This window comes from Amblyomma americanum, chromosome 2 (genome assembly GCF_052857255.1).
Source record: "Amblyomma americanum isolate KBUSLIRL-KWMA chromosome 2, ASM5285725v1, whole genome shotgun sequence".
Classification (NCBI taxonomy): domain Eukaryota; kingdom Metazoa; phylum Arthropoda; class Arachnida; order Ixodida; family Ixodidae; genus Amblyomma; species Amblyomma americanum.
In genome coordinates this window covers 38,660,093-38,672,102 of record NC_135498.1, presented here as the reverse complement: position 1 = coordinate 38,672,102, position 12,010 = coordinate 38,660,093, and the positions used below count along the sequence as shown (strand labels likewise).

The following is a 12,010-nucleotide window of genomic DNA, read 5'->3' as shown; positions in this document are numbered from 1 at the left end:
GTTAGAGCACAAAACTCATTGCGCTTAAAATGTGCCCATTAATCGTGTGGTCGGCAATGTTCTTCAACGTATAGCACCTCGCATTTACATAGTCCCTTCTAGTTCAGGCAAATCATCATTTAAGGTATATAGGCTTGCTGCGTGATAAAAACTCTGCTGTCACTGTCTTGCAAGCATTTCACTGCAGTGTGGAAACCTCCCATTCACACACACTCTCTATATTGCTGGTAGTAGAAAAATCACGAAATGACACTTCGCGGCTCTTCTACCTTACTAGCTTTCAGACATCCATGTAGCAGTGCTCCCAAGAAATACTGTACAGCAAGACTGTGACAACCACTCAGGGAAAAGAGCAAACAACATGGTTTCACACACGCTGGTGCTTTACATGCTGGGTCACAGTGTCACCACACTGTGGAGTCCATTCCGTGAATATCGCTACTAAACTTGCAGCTACAGCGAGCACTTCAACATGCGAGAAATTTCCAAGTAACATCCCCCACTTCCATTCTGCAAAAATATAGAACAAAAAAGAAGCAGCAGGCCTAATTCACAGCCATGTCTGCTGTCCTACTCACCACAAAAGCGCACTTTGTTTGCTGAGTAGTTAGCTGCACGATCAAGTGCACAGGACATTGCATGTATTTATTTGCACATACATTAATGGTGTTGTTCAAAGCCCACATTTATAGCCAAACAAAACAGGTGCTCTGGCACTTCCTTTTTTCAATCCCAGTACCTAATTGACAGTGAGCTGATTGGTCTAATTTTTCAAGTCCTTGGCGTCTCCTTTCTTATGAATTAAGATTAGATTTGCAGTAGTCCAAGCTTCTGGTACGGTCGAGGTCATAAGGCATTGCGTATACAGTGTGGCTAGTTTTTCTAGCAGAATCTCCCCTCCGTCTTTCAACATATCTGCTGTTACCTGATCCTCACCAGCTGCTTTTCCCCTTTGCATTGCTCATAAGGCTTTCTTTATTTCCTCTTTCGTTACTGGCGGAATGACGCACTGCTGTGCACTACTGTCTCCATCATTAACGTTCTGATTGCATTGGCTACTGTATAGATTTGTGTAGAACTCTTCAGCTACATTAACTATCTTATCCGTATTGCAAATGACATTGCCCTCCTTCTCTCTGAACGCATACATCTAGTCTTTACCTATGCCTAGTTTCCTTTTCAGCGCTTTTAGGCTACCTCTGTTCTTTAGAGCATGCTCAATTCCCTCCATATTAAACTTCCTTATGTCGGCTACCTTGCGCGTGTTTATTAATTTCGATAGCTCTGCTATTTCTATTCTGTCTGTAGGGTTAGACGCCCTCATGCTTTGACGTTTCTTAATCAGATCTTTCGCCTCCTGAGATAGCTTGCCGGTATCCTGTCGAACCGTCCTACCACCTACTTCTATTGCATACTCCGTAATGATAGCTGTCAGATTATCGTTCATTGTATCAACATTAAGATCGTTTTCCTCAGTTAAAGCTGAATATATGTTCTGCAGCGATATCCTGAATTCCTCTATTTTCCCTCTTACCGCTAGCTCGTTAATAGATTTCCTCTTTACTAGCTTCTTCCATTCCCTCTTCAAGTCCAAACTAATTCGAGACCTTACCATTCTGTGGTCGCTACAACGCACCTTTCCGAGGACCTCCCCATCTTGCACGATGCCAGGGTGAGCGCATAGTATGAAGTCGTTTTCATTTTTAGTCTCATCATTGGGGCTCTTCCAGGTCCACTCCCTGTTCTCTCGTTTGCAGAAGGTATTCATGATGCGTAAAATATTTTTATCTGCAAACTCTAGTAATAGCTCTCCCCTGCTATTCCTAGAACCTAACCCATAGTCACCTACTGCCTGGTTGCCAGCCTGCTTCTTGCCCACTTTTGCATTGAAGTCGCCCATCAGTACAGTGTACTGTGTTTTTACTTTGTTCATTGCCGATTCCACGTCTTCATGGAAGCTTTCAACGGTCTGGTCATCATGACTAGATGTAGGCGCGTAGGCCTGCACCACCTTCAGCTTGTACCTCCTATTCAGCCTAATTACTATAGCTGCTACCCTCTCGTTAATACTATAGAACTCCTCTATGTTGCCAGCTATATCCTGATAATTGAGGAATCCTACACCTAGTTCTCGTCTATCCGCTAACCCACGATAGCACCGTATGTTCCCGTCCTTTAGTACTGTATATGCCTCGCCTGTCCTACTCACTTCACTAAGCCCTATGACATCCCATTTAATGTCCGCTAGTTCCGCGAACACCACCGCTAGGCTAGCCTCACTAGATAAGGTTCTAGCGTTAAACGTTGCCAGGTTCAGATTCCAGTGGCGGCCTGTCCGGAGCCAGAGATTCTTAGCACCCTCCACTGCGTCACAGGTCTGACTGCAGCCTTGGTCAGTTGCTTCGCAGCCGCTGGGGACTGAGGGCCGAGGGTTAATTGGTTTGTTCATAGAAGGTTGTGGCCAAGTACTGCACCAGGGTGGCCAAATCCTGTTCTGGTGAAGGAGTGCGTTGTCGGTTCTGGTCACCGAGGTCAGGCCGCACCCCAGGGCTGCTTATGCAATTCCATCGACACGCAAAGTGCCAGCTATTTGCCATTTCGGTTAGCATTTGTTGAGCCTGAAGCTTCAGTGGACAGTGCCCGACCAGATTAATGTGTCCACTTCATTTTCGATTACACACAGCATTTGTGATTCACAGTCTTATTACACCCCGTCATATGCAATTCAGAGCTTCGATTGCACCAATTCACTATGCTGGACATACTAAATGAAAGAAAGGAAATAAATACTAAATGAATCCAACATAATACCAGCCAACAGGCCCCATGCGTTTCCACTGCTGCTGAAAACAACATCCTCTTTAATATAGGAGAGCTTACTAGATACATCAAAACCAAATCAATCATATTCTTAAATCTTGCTTTGTAAATATCACTCCACAAGATTTTGTGAGCAATGTAACCCAATTCTAATGAAGCTTTGTACTAAAACTATGCAAAGCGGATCATTGTTCGGCCTTCTGTACTTTTAACTTAAAAGCTCAAATCCATATCATGAAAATAACAAAATTACACAAATTTCAGAGTCAGTATGAAATGGTTAATGCTCCCACCTGTGTGTATTGCTGACCCCCCCCCCCCAACCCTGCCGAGTTTCTTTGTTCTTTTAAAAACATCCTTTCTCCACTCACTCTTCATTGGCTAGCTGACAGCACACATTATCTTCGTGCCTTCTTTCATTAGAAACGGAAATACAATTTTAAGATGGTGTGTGAAAACATTCAGTGATAAACAGTCTTGATCTATTGGTAAGTATCAAGATGTAGCTAAAAGAACTGTCTTTTTAAATATTTTAAGGATAAAATTAAAGCAAAATTTGAGTGCCTTCCCCCCATGCCCCCCCCCCCCCCCCCTCCAAAACAGAACAAAAAAAGTAAACATGTGGAGCCAAAAACTGGAAGCAAAGAAGTTCTAGAATATATTTTTTTCAGAATGAAAGTGCATGCCACCAGGCATGGAAAAAAAGTAAACAAGATGAAGGCTAGGAAACCAGGTTTTCCTTGGGCAAAGAATGCAAGGTCAGCCATTAACAGAAACAAAAGACAACTGAGAAGGCCACTGGTGTTGGCTTCAGTCTTGGAAACCTTGGAGAGCTGACCCTCCCACACTTTGTGGTTTCGAAACCCTTGTTGTCGATTGCAGCGTGATCACAAAGATGTGTGCTGGTTCATACCACTCTCGAAAGTGTAAGCATGAAACATTTTTGCACATCAGCATCTAGCATTGCACAAACACACCTGGCATCAGGCAATACCTGGTGCTGTACCACACTTCCCAGAATACCGCTGCAACACTTCGTTTGCAAGCTCTTTGTACGAGCTACTCCGCCACTCAACTGTTGACCATGCAGAGTTCCTACTCCACAGGACATCATCATTTCAAAGCCCCTCCAACCTTTTTCATGGCACAATAGTAACGGCACCACAAACAAGTGGATCAACTTTACTGCGCGGTTAATCTTAAAGCCTGCAGACTGCTGCCAACAAGCACTTCTTATTTAAAGCCAATGCAACAATACAGGACAACGTTGGGCAAGTGAATGACCAACTCACCCTGCAGAACCAGCCGTGTCGTAGCGCACAAAGGTGTGAGCCAGGTCGTGCTTGTCGGCCATGTAGCACTCGTTGCACAGGTCAAAATCATAACAACGCATGCACTTCCACCTTGTGCCGCTGATGCCTCGCTTGCAGCATGCGTCGCAGATGATGTTGGGATGTTTGATGCCTGCAAGACCGGCAACAAGACGAACGAGATGATATCAATGAAAACAAAAAGAAAATGCACACGTCGGAAATATACTGTTAGTCTCCCATTAATACTCCAAACCCTACAGGGTGGTAGCCACAGCTTCAGGTCAGATTTGCAAACAATACAAAGAAGTGCTGGTCCTCGTAGTTGGCGCAGGGCCAGCTACAACCCGACTTGTTTCAAATCACTTGAAACAAGTGAAAAGTGTGCAAATAACAATGAAAAGACCAGGTCGAGAAAAAAGAGGAGAGGGAAAGGGAGGGAAGAACAACTGGCAACCCTCCCAATTATTCAAAAAGGCAAAAGAGAAAAACATTCAACCCTGCACGTAACCTAGCATGCGAAAACTCCATAATACTGGAGGCACGAGAACATAAAAAAGGACTATGCACAAGACTGAAAGGAATGAAGGCCAAATCTGTTATACAAGGGCACTCAATCTAATGTCAAACTCCTGTTCAAATAAACTGCCACCACGACTCAGGAGCAGTGTAAATTCTGCTCAAAATGCAGCAGCATGTCTGCTACACCACAGGGGGAAAGATGGCAGAGTAGCATACGACACAAGTCAGAGAATTCCCCTTGAGTACAGACAGACATACAGTGTTGAGGAGCTGCTAGTCTTGTCACTGCACATAAATATAGGCACTCTTCACAACAGATGGTAGATAGACACGGCGCACAAAGTGTCAAAAGGAGTGTGGCGAAAAAAAAAAAATAATAATACTAAATTCCGCCCATGTAAACACGAAACAAGGACAAAAATATCATGAGATGCAAGAAATCTTCCACCCAGCAAAGACTTCCCAGCAGGCCGGCGAAAAGAGCCATCAATAGAGCAAAAACAGCAAGATGATGTCAACGACCTCACGGCAACAGTACAAGGAAGGACTGAAAAAGAAACGAAACCATAACCTCCATCATCAAAGAGTCCCATTATACGAGCAGACAAAGACCTGACCAGAGCCAAGACGCAGAACAAACCTCTCGCTCTCTCTGTCTTCAAATTCACAAAAACTGCAGCAGTCTGAGACCTCTGTTTCCAGTCACTCTGCAGACAAGAATGAAGTGAACAGGAATACGGTGGTGTGTGTGGTGGGAGAATAAGGAAGTAATGCCAGTTGGCCCCGTGCGTGTGGAGGAGGCGGGGAGGGGCTGGGAGGCTCGGCCTATCGCGGCCACACTTCCTATCTGGGCATCCCCGTTGCAGTGATAAGCGTGTTTGGAGAAACCCCGTTAAGAGCACTATGGCAATTCTTCCTCCCTCAAGTTGCACTGTGCCGCCGCACTGTGCGGAGGTAGCATGCACATACCACAAGGTACTTGACAAACTCCGCACACATTTTTCTTGGCGTATGGAACAGAAACAATGCAAATACACAAGTAAGCAATCTTTAAGAATCAATATTCATCTATTTATCGCAAATAAAGCCACACAAGCATAAATAAACTTTAATGCCTGATGTTTGTAAGGGATGCTTTGGCACCGTGAAAACCATTCCAGCAAAGTGATAAAGCATAGATGGCAGCTCTTAAAGAGTTCTTAAGCTATCAGTCACATCCAGTGGCATCATATCTCTCTATACATCTCTAAAAAATAAAAAGTATGGACACACTTGCCATCCTTAATTATGCTAGCTTGATATTCTACCTTGGGACACGATCAAAATGTCATGGTCAGGTAATTATTGTAAGCTTCATTAAATTATGACATTAATCTGATTATAAAACACGCCTTCTACAAGGTCATAATACTTTAGAACAGTGCTCCTGTCATCGTAAGACACGCATTGAAACTGAAGTTTAAAGCTAATAAAATTCCACATTTTATACTACAAACAAAACAAAACCACAAAACAGCCATTACGGCCATGGAAGGTTGCAAGGTCCATGTCACGGTTGAGGCCCCCCCCCCCCCCCCCAGAAAAGAAACGTTCAGCGACCAGTGCAAGTTCCCATTTTTGCACCTTAACAGAAACCAAACAGAAACACCTGTGCAAACAGATAACTCGCACTTATTCACGCACGATAACGAGCCCCCACAGATATTTTCCGCCGGGATAGATGGCAGCCTAAAAACAGCTGCATGTGGTGAAAACAGGGGAAAGCCCTCAGTTTTGACGCACACCTGTGAACTATGGAAACCCCCACAGAAAGACTAAGTGGCAGGCACCTTTGGCCAAAGTTTATGCACAGTGCTGACAGTACTGTACCGGCCTGAATTTTAATGGGTACCTGAGACAAATTGAAGTTGGCCTGCAGTGACTGACCATGGCATCCTAATGAAAAAGATACCACTCTAACCAGAAACAGAGCTTTTATAAGATAGAAGTTTGCCTGCAGTGACTGAATATGGCATCCTAATGAAAAAGATACCACTCTAACCAGAAACAGAGCTTTTATAAGATAGAAAAGATAAAAAAACGAAATAGAGGTGTCGCCATCGCTGGCTGATTTAGCAAGTGAAATGCATGTGTCAACACCAAATGTTTGTCATGAATGCTGGAGGACGCCAAATAACCACCAGTGACACAACAGGCCCAAGCTTACCCCTGGCCTGGTGCAAGCCTTTTCTGAGGTGGAATGCTTACGAAATAGTTCTCTGGCCCCACCTTGCTTGGCGTCAAAGACACTGCCATTCACCTAAAAATGACAGCAGCCTGTTCTGGCGTGACTAGTTTGAATCAGTGACAGTAAAATTTTTAAATTCAATTTTCTCAGTCATAAACGGGTTTTGGCTGTCAGAGAAACATTAGCCTAACCAGACAGAAGCCACTTTGATGAGACCAATGAATGGATGGAGTTGTCTGCAGCCTCCCCTTCTACTCGGCTGAAGGGGATTGAGAGCATAATTACGCACTAAACAGTATGTTACCCAGTGCAATAAAAATTGGTTTTGAGGAAATGAAATGACGCAGTAACTGCCTCACATATCTCCCTGGACACCTGAACAGCACTGTAAGGGAAGGGACAAAGGAGGGAGTGAAGGAAGAAAGGAAGAAAGAGGTGCAGTAGTGGAGATCTCTTCAGAATAACTTCTACCACCTAGGGATCTTTAACGTGCACTGACACTGACACACAGCACAGGAGCACCTTTTCCGTTTTGCCTCCAGTGCAATATGCCACCATTTCAAGTCACCCATGCCTCTTATTCTAGTGATCGTCAAATTCGAAGTTGATGCTAATACTGGAACATAAGAATTGTTGAACAAAAAAAGCATTTTTGTGTGCGCATCCAAGGTGTTACAGTCACACTGGCTTGCAAATGATAGTTTGTAGAACACATTACTATTACTACAGATTAGCAATGGATAAGCAAAAGGTTGCCTGCACCCAAATGTTAGCCCTGAGAACTAAAATGAAGGAATACTATCGCAGCTAATATCACAAAGCTGTCTTTTGAGATAAACTAAGCTCAAGGTGAGCAGTATTTCATGCAGTCTACAATTTGTCTTCATTCATCAAAAACTTAAAATGTAACAAGAATAATTTTCTCACTAAAATGAAAATGTAGCCTAGTACACCACTGAGGTTCAGAATATTGACATTTTAATGGTATAAATCCTGCTCGGCTCATACTGAAAGGTCAAACACCTTGCCGACAATGGCAAGTAACATAGCACATCTGCACATCATCTCCCTTCTTTTTCCTTAAACCTTTAACCATAGCCATTTCCAATACAGGGCATCACATGCACCACACACCAGCTTAGTGATTCCATGCCTTATAGTGAGGAAGTTATGCATTCACAATCAAATGCACCATCAAATTTTCAGACAGAATCCAAAACGTTAGCCTGCTGTAAGTATTGCCTACACAGTTATCGAAGATGACTGCACAAACTCACCAGCAGGAGCATTGTCAAAGACGCGCAGGTCATACGCCCCTTGGTATCCAACGCGGTAGTTGGTACGTGAGCCGGAGTCCCACTGGACCACCACAGTGCGGTCCGGTGACGAGGTGCTGCCAGGCTCGCCAATCTCCACCAGGGTGCCCACATGGCCTTCACCACCATCCTGGTTGGCCCACTTCCAGTCGGGCCCACGGACCACCCGCAGGCCCAGTTCCACAGCCATCGATGGCACAGCCCAACCACTCACACACCGCGCACAGCCCTCACTGCCCACACCACTATCTCCAGCAGAAGACACGGACGGTGCATGGTACCATCCTGCAGGAGAGCAAGCCGAGAGTAGAGGCACAGAGCTGGAGTTAAGAATAAAAAACAAAACAAAAAATAATTAGACTGGAAATAAAAAGTCCACCGCAGTTCATTGCAAAACATGACACAAGGCAAAAATATGAATGACACTGGTCAGGAGGTGTATCAGCATTAAAACTGATTCACTCAAGATAAATGGAGAAAATTGCATTTATGTCATGGTGGTTGCAGCAGAAAGGTTACAACGAGGACACAGGAAGAAACGAGCAAACAAACATGGACGAAGCTGCTTGTTCCTTTCTCATTCCTTTTTGTGCACTTATTATTACAACCTTTCTGCTGCAACCACCGTGAAGTAGGAACCAACTAGCTGTGTTGAACAGCCTTTTAACCCACATTTACAGCTTGCCTCAAATGTCTTCAGGGTACAGGCTTCAGTTGCAAACTTTAAAGTGGGGCGTTTACAAAATCCTTGACGCTCAAAAACACCAGAGAGATGAAGAGAGTACCTCCCCCTGCAAATATATGTAATTACTGGTGTGCCATAACTAACAAACTGTGTGGCTCAAAAGCAGACCCTGTGGCCTGAGGAGTTTTGGCCAAGGCTGTACATAATGTTACGCGATGGCAAGGACCACTCACAAAATATCACAAGAGCGCACCGCAGCGAAGTCATCGTTCTACAAAACACTTCGTCCTCAAAACGTGCGTAGCAATACTTTAAAAATGAAAATTGGCTGGACTTAACAGCAAAGTAAGTGTGGTGCATGTAACCACCAAGCTTAAGTAGAGAGAAGTTTTATTTCTTTTAACCATAACATAAGTGGCAATACCTACTCGCTTCACTACTCGAACACAAAAGACCTGTATCATGTCTTTGGTTTAGCTCACATTGATTCTTGAGCTAGAGATTTCATACTGAAGACTTCCCATCTGATGAAGCAGCAAACCACCAGCTCACGAAAAGTCCCGAATGAACACTTTTAGGCCCTTTGGATTGCTAACGGCTCAGAACATGTCATGGGGAAGACTAGCATAGCGAGAACATAATTTCAGAACAAAGTGAAAACAGCGGTTATGCCAGGGTCTGCCAGAACTGCAACTCACATGGGGCAACATATCATGACCACACGAGTTTACCTCTATAAGCTTGCACACCTGTTTGATCTCAAGAAATGTGCCACATTTTTTTCAGAAACGAAACTTGCAAAAAGGTAAAAAAAATGTATTTAGACAACCGATGTGCAGCCAAACAGCAAAGTTCACAAGCACAACTTGGTGTTTTGGTGCAAGAAATTTCCTGAATGAAGTTTTTTGATCATTGTTTAAATATGTTGCACCATTACAAACCTACGATATATATGCCTGCAGTTTTTGTATCCAATATATTGCAAAAATGTATATGTAGGAATCTGTGCTCTTAGGCAGTGCATTTATAAGGCTTGTATAAATGAAACCAGGCCACAAACTTGGGTTAACACCACATAAGTCCTTTCCTGCTGCTGAAGGAAGAATTCATCTATATGCTTTGAGTGTGCTTATTGAGTTAAGTGGCTTTGGCATGAGCTGCTCGGATAGAATTAAACCCATACATCTGCATATCCCCCAGCAAACCACTACAACTAAGTGTTGCTAACGGTGAAGAAATGAAGAAATACAGCCGCCTGGCTGTCCTATGACGAGTACATTTCCAGCGCACACAGGTACCAAAAAGGAGTATGACCTTGAAGTGTAGCCTGAAGTAGTTTGGTGTCATAGCGCACCTTTACAGCTCTATATATTGTTAAATGAAACTGAAATGCAATAGCAACAAATTTATACCGACACGACTACTAATTGCTTTCAGCAAAAAGAGATGCACTTGCTACAGCTACCCCAAAACCATGGCAGCTCAAGTAGAAGAAAGCTTACCTGCTGACATGTCATAGAAAATTCACACATGAACAAACCGTGAGTTTTATAACTCGAACTCATCAAGGCGCCGGGTGCTGCCGACGACCAAGGGGCGGAAACACACCGCTCATCTCAAATTACGGAAGGACTTGAGACCCACAATACAAAATTTGGCAAACTGAACCCGTACAACTTGGGAACACATCCGTAAACGTTAGTTGCTTCCCTTCCGACGAGTCGATCGCGTTAAGAGTGACCAATCGTTGGTCACCATGTCAACAAAAAACCCAAACTCACTGCAGGAGAAAAGAGTTGAACGCAGCCGCCCACACAGGCGCCCACTCGTGCAAGCGCTGCAGGTAACATTTGCAAGAGTGCAACAGCTTCCTACCCTGCAGGTAGACATCCTTAAATATGACTCGACCGCTGTTGCCTCAGGCTATGACCACTGACCGCAAGCAACCGAACCATGACGCGACCGAAGGTATACACCGGAAAGAGCCAACGAAATTATCTTTCAGAAGCTAAGGGCATAGCATCCAACTCACTCTTCAACACTACCTACATCAGCAGGAGCAGAGAGAAGATCCAACTTGAACGAAAAACTACGCTGCGGTTAGGTTCGCGCAAACGATGAAAATGTAAACAGGTTGCAGGGGAAAGTACTACGCGACACCGACTCCGGCCAGTGAGCCGACCGCTCTGCGGCGCCTGCGTTAACTCGACAGAGTAAACTAGGAAAATGAAGGTAAGAGGTTACCCACCTTATGGCTCTGTGACAGCGAAAGCCAACTGTGCCGGCATGCTAGCACGCAGCCACCGCTAACTGGAAAGCCGAAACCCTAGCTGCATTGCGCTCGCTGAGCCCGCTGACAACAACAGGAAGCCATGTTGTTTGGCACGCCGCATTACAATAGAGCACGCTCAACCAACCACCCGAGCTTCCGTTCGCGAGAGCGGGACAATGGCACGGGAAGCCTTGCTTGCTGAGGCTTCTGGAAAGCCGGCTTACGGGGGTAAATAGCTGCCGAGATGAATGGGAATAAAACTGCGGCCCTCGGCCCATGCTAGAGGCGGAAAAAACGAGCAACAGAGCAGACCGGCGAAAGGAAAACCGCGATTACTCTGTTGCAACAGTCGGGGAAGTACGTAGTACGCGTCGCGCCGCTGGTTTCGGTTTCAGATTTCGCGTCTAGATTTGCACAAGTTGCGCAGCACTATAGCGGCGCTCGCCCTTCCGTCGCCGCACATCACGGCTTCATAACGGCGTGTGTAGAGGACGAAAATAATAACTCTTCACAGTACCTTTCTTCTCCCTGTCTCAAACAGAGCCAGTTTACGCAAGCAGAGTTTATATACTGGGCAGATGTATTCTAATTTCTACTTTTCATGCACTCTTAAGATATTGCTCATTTCTTTTGGCCCTAAATTTTTGTCGTCACTGTCGAATTGTAGGAAAAGGAATCCAAGCATCTCACAATAGCTACAGCATTGCATCATCATTGGAAACAACTACTTACGTGCAGAGTTGATGTCCACGTGGCATTTAGAAGCTTTAGAGAGAAATATTTCACATTCTTTCATTTTGCACGTTAATGACGAATGATAATTCTACATACATCGAAGGGTGTACAAATGTTTCCTCC

At 44.6% G+C, this 12,010-nt stretch overlaps 1 protein-coding gene across 3 annotated transcripts in view; it reads right to left on the bottom strand.

Annotated features, from left to right (window-relative positions):
• The window catches only part of mib2 (E3 ubiquitin-protein ligase mind bomb 2), a 55,488-nt gene extending 44,208 nt beyond the window's left edge, over positions 1 to 11,280 (bottom strand). The window contains exons 1-3 of one of the 3 annotated variants that reach the window (XM_077653946.1): positions 11,129 to 11,280; positions 8,157 to 8,480; positions 4,113 to 4,284 (exon numbers count right to left, since the gene is read on the bottom strand). In XM_077653946.1, coding sequence (XP_077510072.1) covers positions 4,113 to 4,284; positions 8,157 to 8,385 — 401 coding nt within the window. In that variant the 5' untranslated portion in view covers positions 8,386 to 8,480; positions 11,129 to 11,280. Of the gene's footprint in view, positions 1 to 4,112; positions 4,285 to 8,156; positions 8,516 to 10,929; positions 10,949 to 11,128 lie in introns of those variants that run through there. The other 2 variants (XM_077653945.1, XM_077653947.1) reach the window with 2 other exon arrangements.
• Between the last annotated feature and the right edge of the window lie 730 nt (positions 11,281 to 12,010).